This window comes from Nothobranchius furzeri, chromosome 5 (genome assembly GCF_043380555.1).
Source record: "Nothobranchius furzeri strain GRZ-AD chromosome 5, NfurGRZ-RIMD1, whole genome shotgun sequence".
Classification (NCBI taxonomy): domain Eukaryota; kingdom Metazoa; phylum Chordata; class Actinopteri; order Cyprinodontiformes; family Nothobranchiidae; genus Nothobranchius; species Nothobranchius furzeri.
Genome location: NC_091745.1, coordinates 67,809,209 through 67,826,869, shown reverse-complemented (window position 1 = coordinate 67,826,869; position 17,661 = coordinate 67,809,209). Strand labels below are relative to the sequence as shown.

General features: G+C 42.8%; 1 protein-coding gene across 1 annotated transcript in view; it reads left to right on the top strand.

Annotated features, from left to right (window-relative positions):
- LOC107379285 (neural-cadherin) overlaps positions 1–17,661 on the top strand; it is a 161,279-nt gene that overhangs the window by 115,375 nt on the left and 28,243 nt on the right. The window contains exons 17-18 of the mRNA XM_054740960.2: positions 9,756–10,039; positions 16,984–17,613. Coding sequence (XP_054596935.2) covers positions 9,756–10,039; positions 16,984–17,613 — 914 coding nt within the window. The remainder of the gene's footprint in view (positions 1–9,755; positions 10,040–16,983; positions 17,614–17,661) is intronic.

Here is a 17,661-nt window from a genome sequence, read left to right as displayed (position 1 = left end):
TGTGTGTGTGTGCGTGCGTGTGCGTGTGTGTGTGTGTGCGCGTGTGTGTGTGTGGCCCGGAGGACAGAGGACAGGAGAACAAGCAGCTAATGAAATAATTTGGCTCTGTACCTTTCTCTTCAGCACAGCCGACAAAGGTTTAAGATGGGTCAGTCCTCCTGCATGCTCAGATTATTCCCTTCCCTTGCTTGAAAAATTGTTCCAAAATGAAAGTTGAACCCACATCTTTTTTACCTGTGAATTCAATGCCGTTCGGCGAGTCTCAAATAAAAATTTGGGCATCTTACTGTAAAAAAATCTCATTAATGTAAAAAAGAAAATCTAAAACAACTATGTTCACATCCAGAATCAAACCCGGGTCTTCTGCACGACAGCCTGACGTCTTACTAGGCGAGCTAAACCACCAATGACGTCATCTGTATCTGTAACAATTATATTCTTGATGACAGCTGAAACAATGTTAAACGAACGGTTCGGAGGGCTATGCCTGAGTGTGAATGCACATGAAGCAGTCTGCTCGACCCTAGCAGCTCTTTTTCTGTAATTATACAGAAAAACAGGCAATCACAGTAAAAATGTCAGGGCTCATTCTACAGGACCAGGGCATTGCAGGATAATGCATGAAGAAGAAATGTTTTATTTATATACATGTTTTGGCTGTCAAACTTCCATAATGCCCCTTTAATGAACTGACCTGTATTGGAATGTTTACTGTGTGAAATGCCTTGAGACGGCTCTTGTCGTGATTTGGCGCTGTATAAATGAACATGAATTGAATTGAATCCTGCAATAGTGAATCTCTAGGATGTAAAAATCCTGACAGATCTACGTCACACTGTCACTTAACATTCATGGACTCACACATCTTGACAGAAGGCTATTGTTGGTTTAGCATCTAGGAAACAGCAGAGAAGGTCTCAGCTAGTAGAAGCTAGTAAAAGCTAACCGTTAGCATTAGCAACTCCACCACACAGCAGAACTCATTCAGGCTTGTGTTATTTGTAGAGATAAAACATCAGAGATAAAACATCAGTGTTGCAGAGCAAACAGTCAGTGAAGATTGCTGTTATCCAATCAGAGGCGAGATGTCCAAGTATCAGGAAACATGGCTGTCGTCTGAAGCTCAACTCGGATTTGGCTCACTTCTAGTTCCTGAAACCGGTGGACCAAAACCTTTTTCCACCAAGTACGACTTATAAGGCATTCATTCCGACTAGAGACAACTGCAAATGTATTAAAAATATGAGTAAAGTTTATATAAATTAGAAACAAAAGGACAAGTTGTGGTTTAATGGCAGCTAAATCATGTCTTTAATGATGCCTGTTGTGCAACAACAAAATGTCGATTTTCCTGCAGACAAAAAAGGCCCAGATGATTTTTGTGTCTGGAGGAGAATATTTAAATAAATCTGAAATTTACTGCATTTATGAAGTAAAAACAGGATTATCCTGCATTCATAATGATAGATTTTATAAATATTTATGTTACTTATCATGCCACCACCAGAGCAGCTGGGTGAAGCCTAAAACAATAAAGGGGGAAATAACACATTTCTGGAGAATAAGTGATAGATTTTCAAAAACATGTTTAATCCTAAACAGAAACTTCTTTCTTTATACTCACGGTGCTGACTCAGCAAGGATTAGATTTAAGGTTTAAATTAATCCCAATAACACCCCCACTTACCCTGCAAAAGTGGGGGTTAAATGGGCATTTGAGCTTATCTTTACCTAACTGGTCTGGAACTGGGGGTTGATTATTAATTACCAAAGAAAATCTCTGGTGAGACAAAAAAAAAAAAAGCAGATAACGATAAAACAGAAGCATTTGTGAAGAAATCAGCAGTATTTTGCTCCCGTGGCGTCTTTTAATCTAATGCCGAGCATTTTCCTGAAGGAAATCTGAAAGGATTAAAGAGAAAAATGAAAAAAATTGGACAAACACTGGGCTAATATGTATCCTTTGCAACTTTTTCAAATCTTTAAATCATTTTCTTGAGCCAGTATGTGCTAAAATGACCCTTTACAGGGTTAATGACATGTCATTCAGAGCCCCATTGGGGTCAGAATACCGCATTTGCAACTTTAGAGTTGCCAGTCTGTCCTGCTGGACTTGGGAAAAAAGTGGAGCAGAAATTCTTGGAGCTGCAGTCTGCTTCCAACACATTTCCTGCATGTTTTAGTACATGAACACAGCAGATTTGTTTAATTTAGTGATGAATCTTCTGTAGAAAGGCTCGGAGGGGGTTGCTTTCAGTTCTACTAAACGGACACTAGGGGGTGCTAAAAGCTATTTTACATAGAAATCCTAGAATTTGAGCAAAGCAGATTTTCAGATATCATGAATATCAAATCGTTGGGGCATAATGGTGTTTGATCACATGACTTATGGTAGCAGGAAGTTTTTATTTTCATCACAAAACTAGCACTAAAGCGTAAAGCTCTGGCGTAAATGTTTGAATGAATGCAGATGTGTCTTTGCATCAATTCTGACTGCCCCGTAACAACATCATTAATATGCATCATTCCACATGAGAAACAGACACTGTTCCAGCTACTTTAAGGGGTTTAAGCGGGGTGAAGCGCCTCGTGATTTTTATCTTGAGAGGCGCTATAGAAATGATATTTTCTTCTTCTTCTTGAAGGACGTTCACGCTCATCAAGTTAAGTTTTCTTGACAAGAATCTGAGAAAATTCTGCAGAACTGTTATTAGACAATGGAGGCCAAAGTTCTGGGTGTGTTACATCTAAAATATTGCTGCAGGTCGTCTTGTAAACAAGAAGTGGGGTTGAAACCACACGGAGAAACCATGTGCATGTGTGAGTTCGTCAAACGCAAGGCCGTCTTACCAATGAACCAGTTTGTAACTTGGCCAGAAGCATTCCTGTTTCCCATGTAGACTCCCTGATTCTGATGTGCATGCAGCACATGATGCTTTTGAGCCATACAAGTGATTTCTGTAAGGTCGCCAAGGGCAACGTACCAAACTCCTGAAAGAGTTAAAGCTGCAGACGGAGATTTGATGAGCTGTAAACTGCATTGAAGGTTTTATCATCTAGCTGTCCCATCACCTTGGCTTCATCAGTGTGTGTGTGTGTGTGTGTGTGTGTGTGTGTGTGTGTGTGTGTGTGTGTGTGTGTGTGCGTGCGTGCGTGTGTGTTGTACATTATGACCACTCTTTGTTGTTGAAGCTGACAGGTGCTGAAGGACCACCGACCTTCAGCCCCAGTTTAAACTAAATCCGACAAACACAATTACATGAGAAACACACGCATCGACACACAAAACTCTTACACTCGTTTCAGCTCGACTTGGTGTTTCTTGCAATTATCAAAGGTGAGGAGGAAGCAACGCAAGGGGTGGAGTTAGATTACCCCTCTTCACCTCCCTCCTGGTCATAAAGCTGATTAGATGCAGCGGCTTTTGTCACCCGTCATGTTTTCTGGCTCCATTTGGTCCTTCTAGTGGAAAATGTGCCGAACTAAGAGCGTCTGGTAATGAGATCAAGAGGCTTTTTTTCAGTTCTGCTGAGTTCAGTGTTTCAGTTAAGTGTCGCCTCGGGGTTTAGTAAACACAAACAAACACCTACCGCAGCAGAGAGGCGGGGTGATAATAAGGGATTTGAGAGAAGGAGTGATTGGTCAAGTCACGCTGACCAGAAGTGGTGTTACCTTGCAAACGTTGATGATGGAAGTGATGAAAAGACGCAGCTCATGGAGATTGCTCGCTATGTCGGTCAAAATGAGCCCGACAGACACAGTAAGGTCTGGTTGCAGATCCAAGTCCACTGCAGTGACTATAAAGCATCTCAGTTGTACACCTTCCAGATCATGAGGGGGTAATTAGGTTCCTTATTCCTGCACCGCATGCCTGCTGTCACACAGTTCACCAGAGAGACATCCCGCTGCTTAGTGCCTCCGATATGAGGCACTTTGTGCATCATTATCGTCGCACCTGAAGGAAAGCTTACCAGGGAGCTTAGAGAGCAACGAGGTCAGAGCTCAAACAATGAACACTGATATTGTACGTGTGCATAATACGTTATTCCAGGTGTCATTTGACTTTAAATCTTCTTAGGTTCCTCTATTTCCTAGTAAAATGTGTGCAGCAGTTACAGAAGGCCTATTTGTTGGTACTTTTACTGCTATGAAGCTAGTTCAAAGCAACACTAAATGAGATTACCCACTTCTCCCTCCTACTGGTTTAAAGCAAAATTACAACTTTCATGAACAACCCAGCTGTAGCTAGTGCTAACAACAAGCTAATGCTAACAGAAGCCAAATGATACTAAATTGGCCAGGAAGTCAAAGATCCTCATTGTAAAATGTTCCCTATAAATCCAGTAGCAACAAAGCCAGGTCACCATCAGTCCACAATTTCATAGCCTACTTTGACTTTAAAGACATTACTCTCTTACTTTTACTTCCAGGCTCCACCAAAATTACTTTTCTTCTTTTTTTAATGCTTATTATTGACAGAGCTGACAACGCTATCTGCTAGCTACTGGTAGCAGCTATTGCCGTAAAGCAGGTAAAGTCCCCCCACTAGAGAAACTACCTGTGCCACAAATGCAGTTTGTGGTCAGCAGAGGGCTGGAGAATGCTGTCCAGGGTGAAGTTGGTAAAGTTTCTACCTCAAGAATCACTGAAACCAGTTTTAAAGCAACCATTTTTAGTTTTGTTTTGACTAACATACATAGGTGGGCCCCTTATGGAGCATACAGTGATCCCTCGTTTATCGGGGTAGACGCGTTCCAGACCTGGCCACGATAGGTAAAAATCCGTGAAGAAAGGACACCATATTTACAGTACAGTACTATATTGAATTATCGTATGATCACATTCTCTTTTTGTGGGTAAAACACATGAAAAAAAATTTTTACTTGGTTTTTCTATAGTTTTATTACAAAAAATGCATTTTATGATGAAATTCATGAAAAAAAACAGGAATTTCTTGATATTTCGCATAGAAAAATGCCGCGAATCGGTGAAAAATACCGCGAATCGGCGAATTTCCCTTGAATAAGGCTCCAAAGAAAAAATCCGCGAAGTCGTGAATCCGCGATAAACGAACCGCGAAGTAGCGAGGGATCACTGTACATGAGCAAACACTATGGGTCCTAACAGGTTTTTTTTCTGCTGTTTCCATGGTGGTGTTACAAGGGTTTGCCCACAAAGTTTTTAACGGGCTGTACACGGGGTTTCAGAGGGACCCAAATGGGTCTGTTAAAGTTTTTGTGGGGAAACCCTTGGGGTACCCGTGGAAACTGGACAAAACCTGTTGGGACCTGTGTGATTTGCCCATACTTTCCATATGGGGCCTACCTACAGTATTTTCACAGGAACTAAACTAATTATGCCTCAGGAGAATAGTTTGCTTTAAAAATGGAGAAAATGTGTTCTGTTTTGGATTGATATTCATCCTCGTATTCCCATCAGTGTGTCTCTTCTCTGGTATTCTCAGTGACCTTTAACAGGTCTGACACGAGGAAGCATATTATTGTCATAACCACTTTATCTTGTTCAGGGCCGCGTTGAGCCGGAGTCTATTTCAGCTGACATTGAACAAGAAGTGTGGTCACAAGTCCATCAAAGAGCCAACACAGAGTGACATCCAATCACAGCCAGTTTAGGATTAACAGTCAGCCCAGTGGAGAGCTGCAGACTCATGCAAGATAGATGAGCCCTGATGCAGGTTAGAGTCCCCCGTGCTGCGTAAGCTGACCTCACATGAAAACAAACAAAAACAACATGTGCGGACGCTTGTTTGCCCAGTGAAGCTAAAACATAATCAGAATAGTCTATACCCTCATTTATGTTGAATAATGCACATCAGGATTGTGTTTACTTAATCAAACACGCCTTGTAGAAAGTTAAAACTAAAGAGATAGTTCAAATTTACAAAATTTGTCATTTTAGGTTGTAATTGCGTGGGGATCTGTTTCAACCAGATGAGGTGAGAACCCATGCCATATATTCTTACGCAGTTTAAAAATGGAATGAAACTTCCTTCAGTGATGAGTTTAGTCCTTTAGGGTTTTGACCTGCAGTCAGCGCTCAGGGACGACTTTACCCTCCAGTCCACCTCATGAGAAGCAGAGATCTGACCTTAATCTGAATTTTGGGTCTTCTCCTAGGCTGTGAATCAAATTCACCCTGTTCCCTAGTGTGTGTGTGTGTGTGTGTGTGTGTGTGTGTGTGTGTGTGTGTGTGTGTGTGTGTGTGTGTGTGTGTGTGTGTGTGTGTGTTAAGAGGGCAGAACCATATGGCCAGACTGATCATTAAGGAAGCCGCTGGAGGCAAAAAACCGCTGTAGCTGCTCCCCTTACACACATTTACACAAACTCCCATTTACACGCACTGAGCTGCTCGCTGAGTGTCACGGTAGATCATGCGGCATTGATGGGCTGGTGCACTTTGCTTTCTCTCTCTCCCACACACACACACTGGTATCGTAGTGAAAGTCCTCCATGTCTCCACAGATGGTGTTTGTCTCCTAAAGTCTCCTTGGTGCCGGTAAACAGAGAGCGAGCTGGACCCAGACAGACCTGCCTCTGGGCTATGAACATACATCTGTGTGTGTGTGTGTGTGGGGGGGGGGGGGGGTCCCATGCACGGACGTGCATGTGTTCGTGTGTGCTTTTACTTAATTTGTGAGTGCAGGAGTTTTTAACTTCATCAGGAAGAAAGAGGAGTGGCCAGTAAAGGAAGTTAAATCAGGGATGGAGTGGAGAATGAGACGGAAAGATAAATATGTAAAAGGAAAAGAGATTAAATGAAGGAGAAATATTGGAGGGATGACTGAGAATGAGAAAAGCCCATGAAGACTTAAAGCCAGGTAGAGAAGGACAAAGAGGATACAAAAGGAGAAACTTTTTGGGCACGACATCTAACCCCCCTTACCTGCTGGTGGTGGCCGGAGGGACCAATGGCGCCTGTGGTCAGCAGCCTCGCCTCTGTCAGTGCACCCAAGGGCAGCTGTGGCTACATCGTAGCTCCCCACCAGCGTGTGAATGTGTGTGTGAATGGGTGAATGACTGATTGTGTTTTAAAGCACTTTGGGAGGTTCCAGGACTCAAGAATACGCTATATCAAATACAAGCCATTTACCATTTTACCATATTATTAACGCTGTTATTGTTAACTATTAAGTGTCCTTAAGGTTAGGACAAAGGACCAGGGGTGGGTCTGCTTAGTGGTGCATTAAATAATGTGGTTAAGCAGTTGTTTACTTTACTTAATAGTTTATTAATGCTTAATTATGCACTAAGTAACATTAATAAATGAACCCTTAAGTGTCACCTATGTAAAAATTCATCAGGAACAAAATATTTTCTCACCATTCATCAACAATCTTGTTGCAGTTTTCCCAAAATAGGTGTAAGTGGATGAAGAAGGGTTTGGAGAAGACATTATAGAGCCTACAGTTATTCTTTCCAGTTTGAAGCCAAGCCGCTTACCCAGCTGAAGCTGTTCAAGGACCTTGGGTGTGACGAGTAAATGTGTGTGAGAGGCTGACAGACGGAGTCAGCAGTAATGCAAACGTACTACAAGAGCATTGAGGTGAAGGGGGAGCTGAGCCTGAAGGCAAGGCTGTGAGTTTTAGCAGTGGATGTTATGTTCATGTGTTCACCTGCTAGAGCACGTTGATAGTCTCCTCCAGCTAGAAATGAGTAACGCAGACATCTGGAGGCACTTGGGGCGGAGCTGATGCTCCGTTTGTGTCAGTTCAGGTGATTCTGACACCTAATCAGGATTCATTCCGAATTTTCATTATTGCAGAGTTCTCCAGTTGTGCTCAGAAGACCCAGAGAGAACACCTCAGGAGAAAAGAGCAAGAAGAGCTTAAAGATCCCATAAGTGTGTGGATTTATATTCCTCATTTTGTGGGGACTTAAATCTTTAAATGGTCGCATTATCAGGAGGCGACTTTTTATGGGGGACAAAACGTCTAATCGTGAGGTTAGGGAGAGGTAAGATTAAGGTCATGGAACGTGTAATATCTCCAGGAATCTAATTTCATGCAATCTTGTGTGTGTGTGTGTGTGTGTGTGTGTGTGTGTGTGTGTGTGTGTGTGTGTGTGTGTGTGTGTGTGTGTGTGTGTGTGTGTGTGTGTGTGTGTGTGTGTGTGTGTGTGTGTGTGTGTGTGTGTGTGTGTGTGTGTGTGTGTGTGTGTGTGTGTGTGTGTGTGTGTGTGTGTGTGTGTGTGAAGGACAGAGCATCTGATGAGCCCCTCTGTTGAAGAAGCACTTGTTTTCTTCTCTGTTGCTGCTGTCCATATGGGTCATCAGTCCGTGCATATGTGTGTGTGCACGTGTGTGTTTGTCACCAGTAAATCAAATATGAATTTTCTGCCTTCAACTGCGGTATTTTCATCAAAAACGTTTTGTTGAAGAGATAACTCAGGTTCAAGCGACTGGAGCAGTTAATTGGCATTCGTGGAAGAGCTTTAGAGTGGTTTTGCTCCTATTTCAATGGCAGATGTTTTAATGTTGCCCTGGGGAACTGCACCTCTAGAGTGGCACCTCTTTTTTGTGGGGTTCCCCAGGGGTCCGTTTTAGGTCTGCTTCTTTTTAATCTATATTTTTTACCCTTGGCAGCCATTTTTAGAAAATTCCGGGTAAATTTTCATCTCTACGCTGACGATTGTCAGCTTTTTATGGCCCTAAAATCTGCTGACCCTGTGCAACCACTGACTGACTGCCTGAGTGAAGTCAGGTCCTGGCTGTCGGCTAATTTTCTCCATCTTAATAGCTCCAAACTGGAGGCTATTTTCTTTGCCCCCTGCTCCCCTAAGGCTATGGAGCCATCTCTGCCCCCTTCATTGTCAGTTTTGGTGAAGCCGACAATTACAAATTTGGGGGTCACTCTGGATGCTTTGTTTAAAATGGATGCACAGAAAAATCAGGTAGTCAGGTTGTGTTTCTTTCGTCTTCGCCGGCTGGCCAAACTAAAATCTGTCCTGAACATAAAAGATCTTCAGTCAGTTGATCAAGCTTTTGTAACGTCACGTCTGGACTATGCCAATTCTTTTTTATACGGTATTCCCTTCTCTTCAGTGGTACGCCTCCAATTGGTACGGAATGCTGCCGCAAGGTTTCTGACGGGCATAGACCAACGGCAGCATATCACCCCTGTTTTGGCAAGTTTACACTGGCTTCCAGTTCGGTTTCGGATTAAGTTCAAAATTCTCCTGTTGGTTTACAAATCTATTCATGAAACGGCCCCCTCCTATTTGGCACATCTTTTGAGTCCCTATGTTCCAGCGCGAACCCTGAGGTCCTCTGACCAGCACTTCTGCTTGTCCCTCCTGCCCGCTATATGGCCCGTGGTGAACGGGCTTTTTCAGTTTGTGCGCCTAAACTTTGGAACCAACTCCCCCTGACGGTCCGACTTACCCCCTCCCTTCCCACTTTTAAAGAACGTTTGAAGACATATTTCTATTCCCTGGCCTTCCCGGCTGAGACTGTTTAACCCTTGAGCTTTCCTGTTTTGTTTTTGTTTTTTGTTTTTTTACTAGTTTTTATTTGTTTTATCTATTTTGGTGATGTATTGTCTTGTACAGCACTTTAGCGTTGTCGCCGTTTAAATGTGCTTTATAAATAAAGGTTGATGATGATGATGATGATGGTCTTCTTAAAGAAAATGGGATATGAATGACTAAATTAATTAAATGAAAATATTAAAAACAAAAAGTTGATTGATGACAACGAAACCAGCTTGATCTAACCATGACTCCATTCCCTCTATCCAGGTGCCAATGCAAAGCTGCGCTACCAGATCACCTCTGGAAACAGCATGGGGACGTTCGACGTGGAGCCGGAGGTGGGCACTATCTTTGTGGCTCAGCCTCTAGACTATGAGATGGAGCAACGCTACGAGCTCCGGCTTGTTGCTTCGGACGGGAAGTGGGAAAACGAGACGTTGGTGGTGGTTCAGGTGGTCAACCGCAACGATGAGGCGCCAGTTTTCAGCCAGACTGAGTATCTCGCCACGGTGATGGAGGAGCTCACCCAGCTTCCTGTGTTCATCCTGGAGGTTAGTCAGCATGTGTGTTGGATAGAGATGTTTCACAAAAGTTTGTTTTTTTCATTGTGACCTCCCTGGTATTAGAGAAGCATAACTCCAAATCTTCCAAGATGTCCATATTTTTGAAACTGGAACAAGATACTACTTTATCTCAAGAGTTCATTAAGTTCTATTATCTTGCTTTGGGTTTCTTACCCCATGTGGCTCATGGTTGCTGAAGCCCTAGCAAAAATCCCTGACTTTCCTTCGCTTTATCTACTTCTTCAACACCTTAACATTATTTCCATGATGTTCCAAAGCCAATCTACTAATATAGCCCCTCCATTTTGTCCTTGCTCCACCCTGGAGCATCCCAATGGAAAGAAACATTATTGCTTTTTGGGACAAAATATTGAATTTATTGGTTTCTTTCTGTATATGAGGAGCATTTCAAATGCCTGTATTTGATATAGCGCCTTCTAGAGTCCTGGAACCCCCCAAGGCGCTTTACAACACAATCAGTCATTTACACATTCACCAGCTGGTGGGGATGAGCTACAATGTGGCCACAGCTGCCCTTGGGCGCACTGGCACTGGTGCCACCGGTTCCCCCGAACACCACCAGCAAGGTCGGGGGTGGGGGGGTGTAAGTGTCTTGCCCAAGGACATAACAACAGAGACAATTTGAGCGGGCTTGAACCTGCAACCTTCCGATTACGGGGCGAGCAACAAGGAGTAGAATATGGGAAAAAATGCTTCTGATAAACATCTCATATCCCACCCATGTGGAGACGCAGTGACACCAATCCAAGTCAGCCAATCCCAGCTACATTCCATTTGTTTTTTAATTGCCCAAAGCCCATGACCATAGATGACAGTTGGGACATAGATTCGCCAGTAGACTCAAATCTCCACCTTTCACTTTAGTCATTTCTTCACAAGAGACTGGTTTACACCATGAGATTCCTAAACGTCTCCACAGACCATTCCTCAGACCCAGGTCAGGAAGTCTATGCTTTTCCATTTCAAATCTATTATCTTGAAACAAACTCTTCTTTGACCTTTAAACATCTTTTGTATGTTCATCCTGTGTTTTTCTTCTGACTGCGTTTTTAGGTTCTTTTTTTAACACAGGAAATGTTTTTTTTACCTGTTTATTGGTCAAGTAAATGTGATCTAAACAGCAGAAACTAAGTTTAAAAGTAAAGTATGTGGTGAGGTCTTGCTCTTTCTTTTGCATATACTGAGATCTGCTCTTGCAACACTGTGATGGGGTAGACCCATCCCTCCAGTTAAGGGTGACCCTAGCACACACATTCACGACCAGCCAGTAACCTTCCCGTTCCGTTTACACTAAACAGCTGTTAAATCATCGGCACTCTCCCTTCCTTCTGTGCAGGACACGACAAGTGTTCGCACTTGTGCTCGTCCCGCTGTCTCATGGTTAAACAAACGTTAACTCACATATTTGGTTTTGGTGGCGCTTACCTGTCTGGCGTACTTCCGCCGCACTTCCGGGTGGAGAAACAGAGGATGATTAAGGGGCGGGGCTACCTCTATGTAATGTTCTTCACTGCAATTCAGAAGGCTTTTTTTTTGATTGGGAAAGCCTCAGGAGCCAGTTGCTCCTGGCGGCTGTGAGTATGGCTCTGAGAAGTGACCAACGAGGTGAAGCCTATTTCCTGCTGTCAAATTTCCTGATCATGGTTTTGGATCCTACTTGTATCTAGGGTCACCTGGTGTGTAAATAAAGGATGCGATCACTCTACTCCGACAAACCTGCCGTGGTTCATTCAGAGTCTTATTGGGCTGGAATTCATTACATCTGCGGGCCAGAGGAGGCGCCATAGGGAGACCTCATCACAAACACTATGATCCGACACACGATCCGACACACCAAGACAAAACCAAGGGGTGGGTTAAAAGCACGGTACATGTTTTTACTGCCATGTTAAATCACATGCTCACCCTTTCCAGAGGAAATTGTTTCAAATGTAAACCTGAGAAAGTATCACAACCACATTGATTTAAAATTTGAGAGCTTATATGAACAATATGTGAAAAGGTATCAAGTTTAATGGAGGCTAATCTATTAGAAGTGGTCACGCTTAGTGTTGAATAAGCCCAGAGCGACACCCCAGCAGAGATTTGGTGTCATAATAACACATCATGTGTGTGTGGCAACAGTTTTACAGAAGGGTCACATAAAGAGACCACGATCCCAAAAGTTGCCTCTGAAAAGTTAGACTTGAACTCCTTGTTCTGTTGATCTCATCCACCTTTCGTCACACCTATCTCTGGTATTTCACAATAATTTGCCTGTGCTGCCAAACTAAATAAGATTATAAACGTGGAAGCGCGTCTTAGAGGGGAGGGGAATAATCTCTGTCAGAGGTGTCATTGAGTCCTCAACCTGGGCCTGTTTCCTCTCGCCTGCCGGAATTGATTTGATGTGCATTGGGTCCCTCTGCAAGGCATTCAATTGTTTGTTTTTTTTTTCCTTTCTGGTGCACAGCGAACGGGTCCTCCCTCAACACACGCCACTCTCAGCCCCGTGCACTAATACAATTCAGTAGATAGCGAACGGAGGAGAAAATCCAATTTGAAATGAATATTTTGTGACTTCACCTGTGCGACAGCCTCCTCTGTGGTGTCACCACTGTTCATCTTCAATATTGTGTACCTGCATCACGTTGTCAGGGAATGCAAGGAGCCAACATGAGGTGGCAGGGAGGGTAGGGGGACTTCAAAGGCTTCTGTAAACAAACCCTCTGGTGAGAAAAGAGAAGAAAGGGTAAAAGTGTACTTTTCTTGCTTTTGTTGCCATGTATTAACTTTTAATTGTATTGTGTGTCTCAGTGACAGATGTGAGAGCTTGTCTGGTTGCCGCTGCTCTTGTCTTCTTGTTCAGAGAGATAGCAGGAAGGCAGGTTAATTAAGCAAACAGGACAAAGCAACAGCGAAATGTTTATTCCTGTGCTGTGAAGTCTCAGTGTGCAGGGGCAAATGCTGCAATCAGCTCCCTGCCGCAAGTCCTATTTGCAAGGCTTGACATTTCTACATAATGAAAAAGCAATTTAATTGTTTTTTAATAAGACGTGATGGGAAAAAATGAACACAAGAAATAGTGTCTTATTAAAGGAAGGATGTTACTGAATTGGGACGAGATGTCAACATGGCATCTTTGACCGGATTTTAACAAACAGCTACCATTTTCAACGGTTTTATTGAGGCAGCGTTTGAATGGGAAGTTGGTGTTTTGTGAGAAATTTTTCAATGTCACCAAAAGGTTAAATAATTAGCCTGAAACACTCAAAAACAGCTTCTCAAAGAGCAGTCAAGGTTAAATGGAAAATTAACCCCCTTTTTTAGAGGAGTAGTGAACACATGAGTCTTGATATTCAGTAAATTCAAATAAACATCTTTATTCATACACCTGCATTTTCACAAGATTGCAATTACATTTTGCCATCTATTCACTATGGTGTTTGTCGCAGGCTTAAAGGGGTAATATGTAAGAATTCTACGGTGAAATAATCACAAAACCGTTTAATGTATCAATAATGCTGGAAGTAAAGTTACACTGAAACAGATTTCATACCCAGCAGGCTGGGGGGTTGTCAGTTTTTCTCCTTTTGAAAAAACTAAAGAGGGATGTAGTCACGATTGACGCTCTGTGACCCCGTGAGGTTGCTCACTATTGGGTATTTTTAAATCCTGAAACTTAACCCTGAAATGAACCACACTGTGAGAGACGTCAGTAGGTTTTACACGCTGTGAGGAGACAGCGGAGAGCAACCAGCCAAAAGCCTGTCCAAGGCCCTTGTCCGATTAACTCTGGCGTGTTCTTTCTTCAGCTGGTTTTATTGAAACACAGGCAGACAGAGACAAAGGATGATCCATCACTGTCCACACTTAACCAATAACACTGTTTTCTATCTAAGGCGGGACCTTCTAAAAAGGAAGTCTCAAGTTACAGGGGTGACTCATTCAGCCTGCTAGCTTTTCCTGTTGCCAAGCAGAGCCTTCCCAAAGGAAGTCTTAATTTATAACTGACAGCCAGAAACTCAGTAACCATGGATACCTGTTGGGCAGGCTATTTCACCAACCCCCTGTCACGTTGCGAGTTAGGAGGAGGTGTGGACCCAATATGCAGACACCCAGAACGACATGAGGCAGGAGTGGATGTAAATGAAATCATTCCTTTATTAGAAAGGGGAACCAAAAATCCAAAAAAAAAAAAAGGCCAGGGAGTCAAAAAACAATGTCCTGGAAACCTGGAGACAAAAGCTCACTTAAAGAGCACAATGATGGGAGGCAGATGGGCTGCATGTGTGTGGAGAGAGAACCAGGTGAAACCAATTAACTAATCAGGGAGGAAACTAACATGACCTAAGAGTAAGAGTAAAAAACCTAAAGACAAGATGAGCAGCAAAATAATATTCTAAGGGGAAGGGAAACTACAAAAACCTGTGGAAAAAACATACTAAAGAGACTAATAAAAAGAGAAGCTGAACCTATAAAAAACTGCAGAGGGGTGACTGGGGGAGATTGAAGGAGCACAGGACCTGAGAGGGAATATCTGGAGGGCTGAAGACCAGGGGACACATGAGGAATACAAAGAGACACGGACACAGACCATGACACCCCCGCAGCATACCAGTCAAACATCAGGGCTTATCAGCCACATTCTACATCAAGAAAGAAGGAGAAAGAACTCTGTGGCTTTCTTATTAACATATGATTACTTAAAAAGGAACATTTAAGACAGTAATACATAAAAAATCTCCAACACTCAGTCTGTGCCGCGCTAAAGCAGTAATGTTGGCATTTGTAATTAGACACTGGCAGTCAAAAAGCTCAAGAGTTGTTTAAAGTACCAATGCCAGTAAACTGGAGTGACTCAGAAGTTATTTCTTGTACCCTTAAGAAGCCACACAATCTTTTTACTTTACTCTAATATCAGGTAAAGCAGGCTAGAGTCTAACGTTGAGCTAACAACGCTGATGGTAAATTAGAAGCAAATAACTGGCTTTAAAAATATCTCAAGATACCTTTTCAATTACCAACAACTCAATATCACAGTGAAATGTATGTGTGAAGTGAATAATGAGTCAAACGTGGTGTTTTACTTCCTTTAATGAGTCGAACTAAGAACAAGCTTACAGCAAGGCAGCAAACAAGACTTCCTGTAAGACAACCTAAGACTAAGACAATAGGGTATGTGATTGTGATGTCATCACCGACGCAGCCGCCCTGTTAGAGGCGTGTGAGTCCTTAATTGTTGCTTGTTACTACCGTAAACAGCGCGCTCAGTCTCGTTCTTGCAGCTTAAATTAATCTATTATTCAGTTGATCGGTTGTATTACACAACTCTAGTAAATCGTTGCTGTGTTGTGGGGTGACACATGTGATCGCCAGGGGAATAAAGGTGGAAAACAAGCTAAGTTTTCACCGTTTTCTTGCTTAGAGGCAAAACCACGGAGATCAGGTATCTAGCATAACAAAGTCTTGTTATATTACTCCTTCCAGTGTATTTTCATTCTGGTAAGTTACAGATAGTCTACGTTTTTTATACATTGTTTCTTTCCTTCCACTGCGGCATTCACACGAAGCACACACACACACACACACACACACACACACACACACACACACACACACACACACACACACACACACACACAGACAGAGGCTACACTCACACACCAGTAAGCTAATGCAGGTGCACTGACACACAACACAACTTCTCTCACTACACTTCTTCCGTGAGATGACAATTTTTATTGTTTTACTAGAAAAACCAACAAAAAATGTTTACAGTGATCCCTCGTTTATCGCGGTAGATGCGTTCCAGACCTGGCCGCGATAGGTGAAAATCCGCGAAGTAGGCACACCATATTTACAGTACAGAACTATATTGAATTATCATATGATCACATTCTCTTTTTGTGGGTAAAACTCAAGAAAAAAAATTTTTTTTACTTGGTTTTTTTATAGTTTTATTACAAAAAGTGCATTTTATGATGAAATTGATGAAAAAAACAGGAATTTCTTGATATTTCGCATAGAAAAATAACGTGAATCGGTGAGAAATACCGCAAATCGGCGAATTTCCCTTGAATAAGGCTCCAAAGAAAAAATCTGCGAAGTTGTGAATCCGCGATAAACGAACCGCGAAGTAGCGAGGGATCACTGTACCTCTCATCCGGACGTTTACATCCGCTCACACCACTAAGAAGAAAGCTGAAAATGTCCATTATGCAGAACTGCGGCAGCAACAATATGTCATCGGTGCTTTGGTCTTGGGTCTTTCATATGCATAAAAACCATTTATAATGCTGGTTTTGTCCACGTAGCAGTTTACAATGTCTTTATTTAATGTATCCCTGTATATTCCTCATCCTTTTGGGGATTTTATAATGTTGTTTAACACTTTCTTTCACCCAAATCCGCTTCTTCTCTGCGATTGTTTCATGGTTTGTTTACACTCGTCAACCTTCCAACATGTCCGCGCACATCCCAGAATGCTATGCGTAATCACGTGTGATCACAAGCCCTATAAGTGTAGTAAGCGCTCCCTACTGTGAAACACCCGAGTGCTGACAGCAGATATGACAATGTATTCATCTACTTATCAACTGACTGTGAATGACTCATCTTTGCTTGTCATCTAGAATCTTCTGGTGCTGATCCATAATTAGCAACAGTCAATAAACTAACTTAACAGTAGTGAGAAAGCCATCTATATTTAAGAAAAATGGGCTACAATACCCAAGTTTGACCACTGGATGGCATTCTTACAAATCGCACCATTTATATATTGGGAGTTAACTTTTGTTTTTAAAATAAACAAAATGGTTTTAATGCTAAACTTAGTGGTGTTTTACACGACTTCCTCGAAAAGGTATTAAAACATCTCTAATGTATAAACGTATTAATTTATCTCTTTTCCTAATTGATCCGTCTCGCAGGTCTCAGCTACAGATCCAGATCAGGAAGCCGACCAGTCCGCCCTCCGCTACTCCCTCCACGGTCAGGGTGCTGGTGGTGAATTCACCATTGATGAACACACCGGGAGAATTTATGCTCAGCGTCGCCTCGACCGCGAGGAGCGACCTGCCTGGAGATTTCTCGTCCTCGCCACAGACGAGGCAGGATTAGGACTTACCGGATTCGCTGATGTGCTGTTAGAAGTTAGAGACATAAATGACAACGCCCCCTTCTTTCCGTGCCCGGCTTTTGAAGTAGATGGATGTTTTGTTGGCCAGGTTCCTGAAAACTCACCTGCTGACACCTCCATTATGGAGATGCGTGCCATGGACTTGGATGACCCCAATGAAGGCAGGAATGCCGTGCTCACCTACAGCATCATCAAGAACATTCGCAATGAGATCAACCTCAACCTTTTTTCCATAAACGCCACTACGGGGACCATCTACACTGTTCTACGTTCTCTGGACCGGGAGACAGAGGACAAGTATCTGGTAGTGGTGGAGGCACGTGATGGAGGAGGGTTGTCAGGAACAGGGACAGCCACCGTTATGATTTCAGATGTAAATGATCACCCACCCATTTTTACACAGAGGTCCTACACTGCTCTGGTGAGTCAGCATGCATCAACGGGTCTGAAGTTTCTCATGAAAGGTATT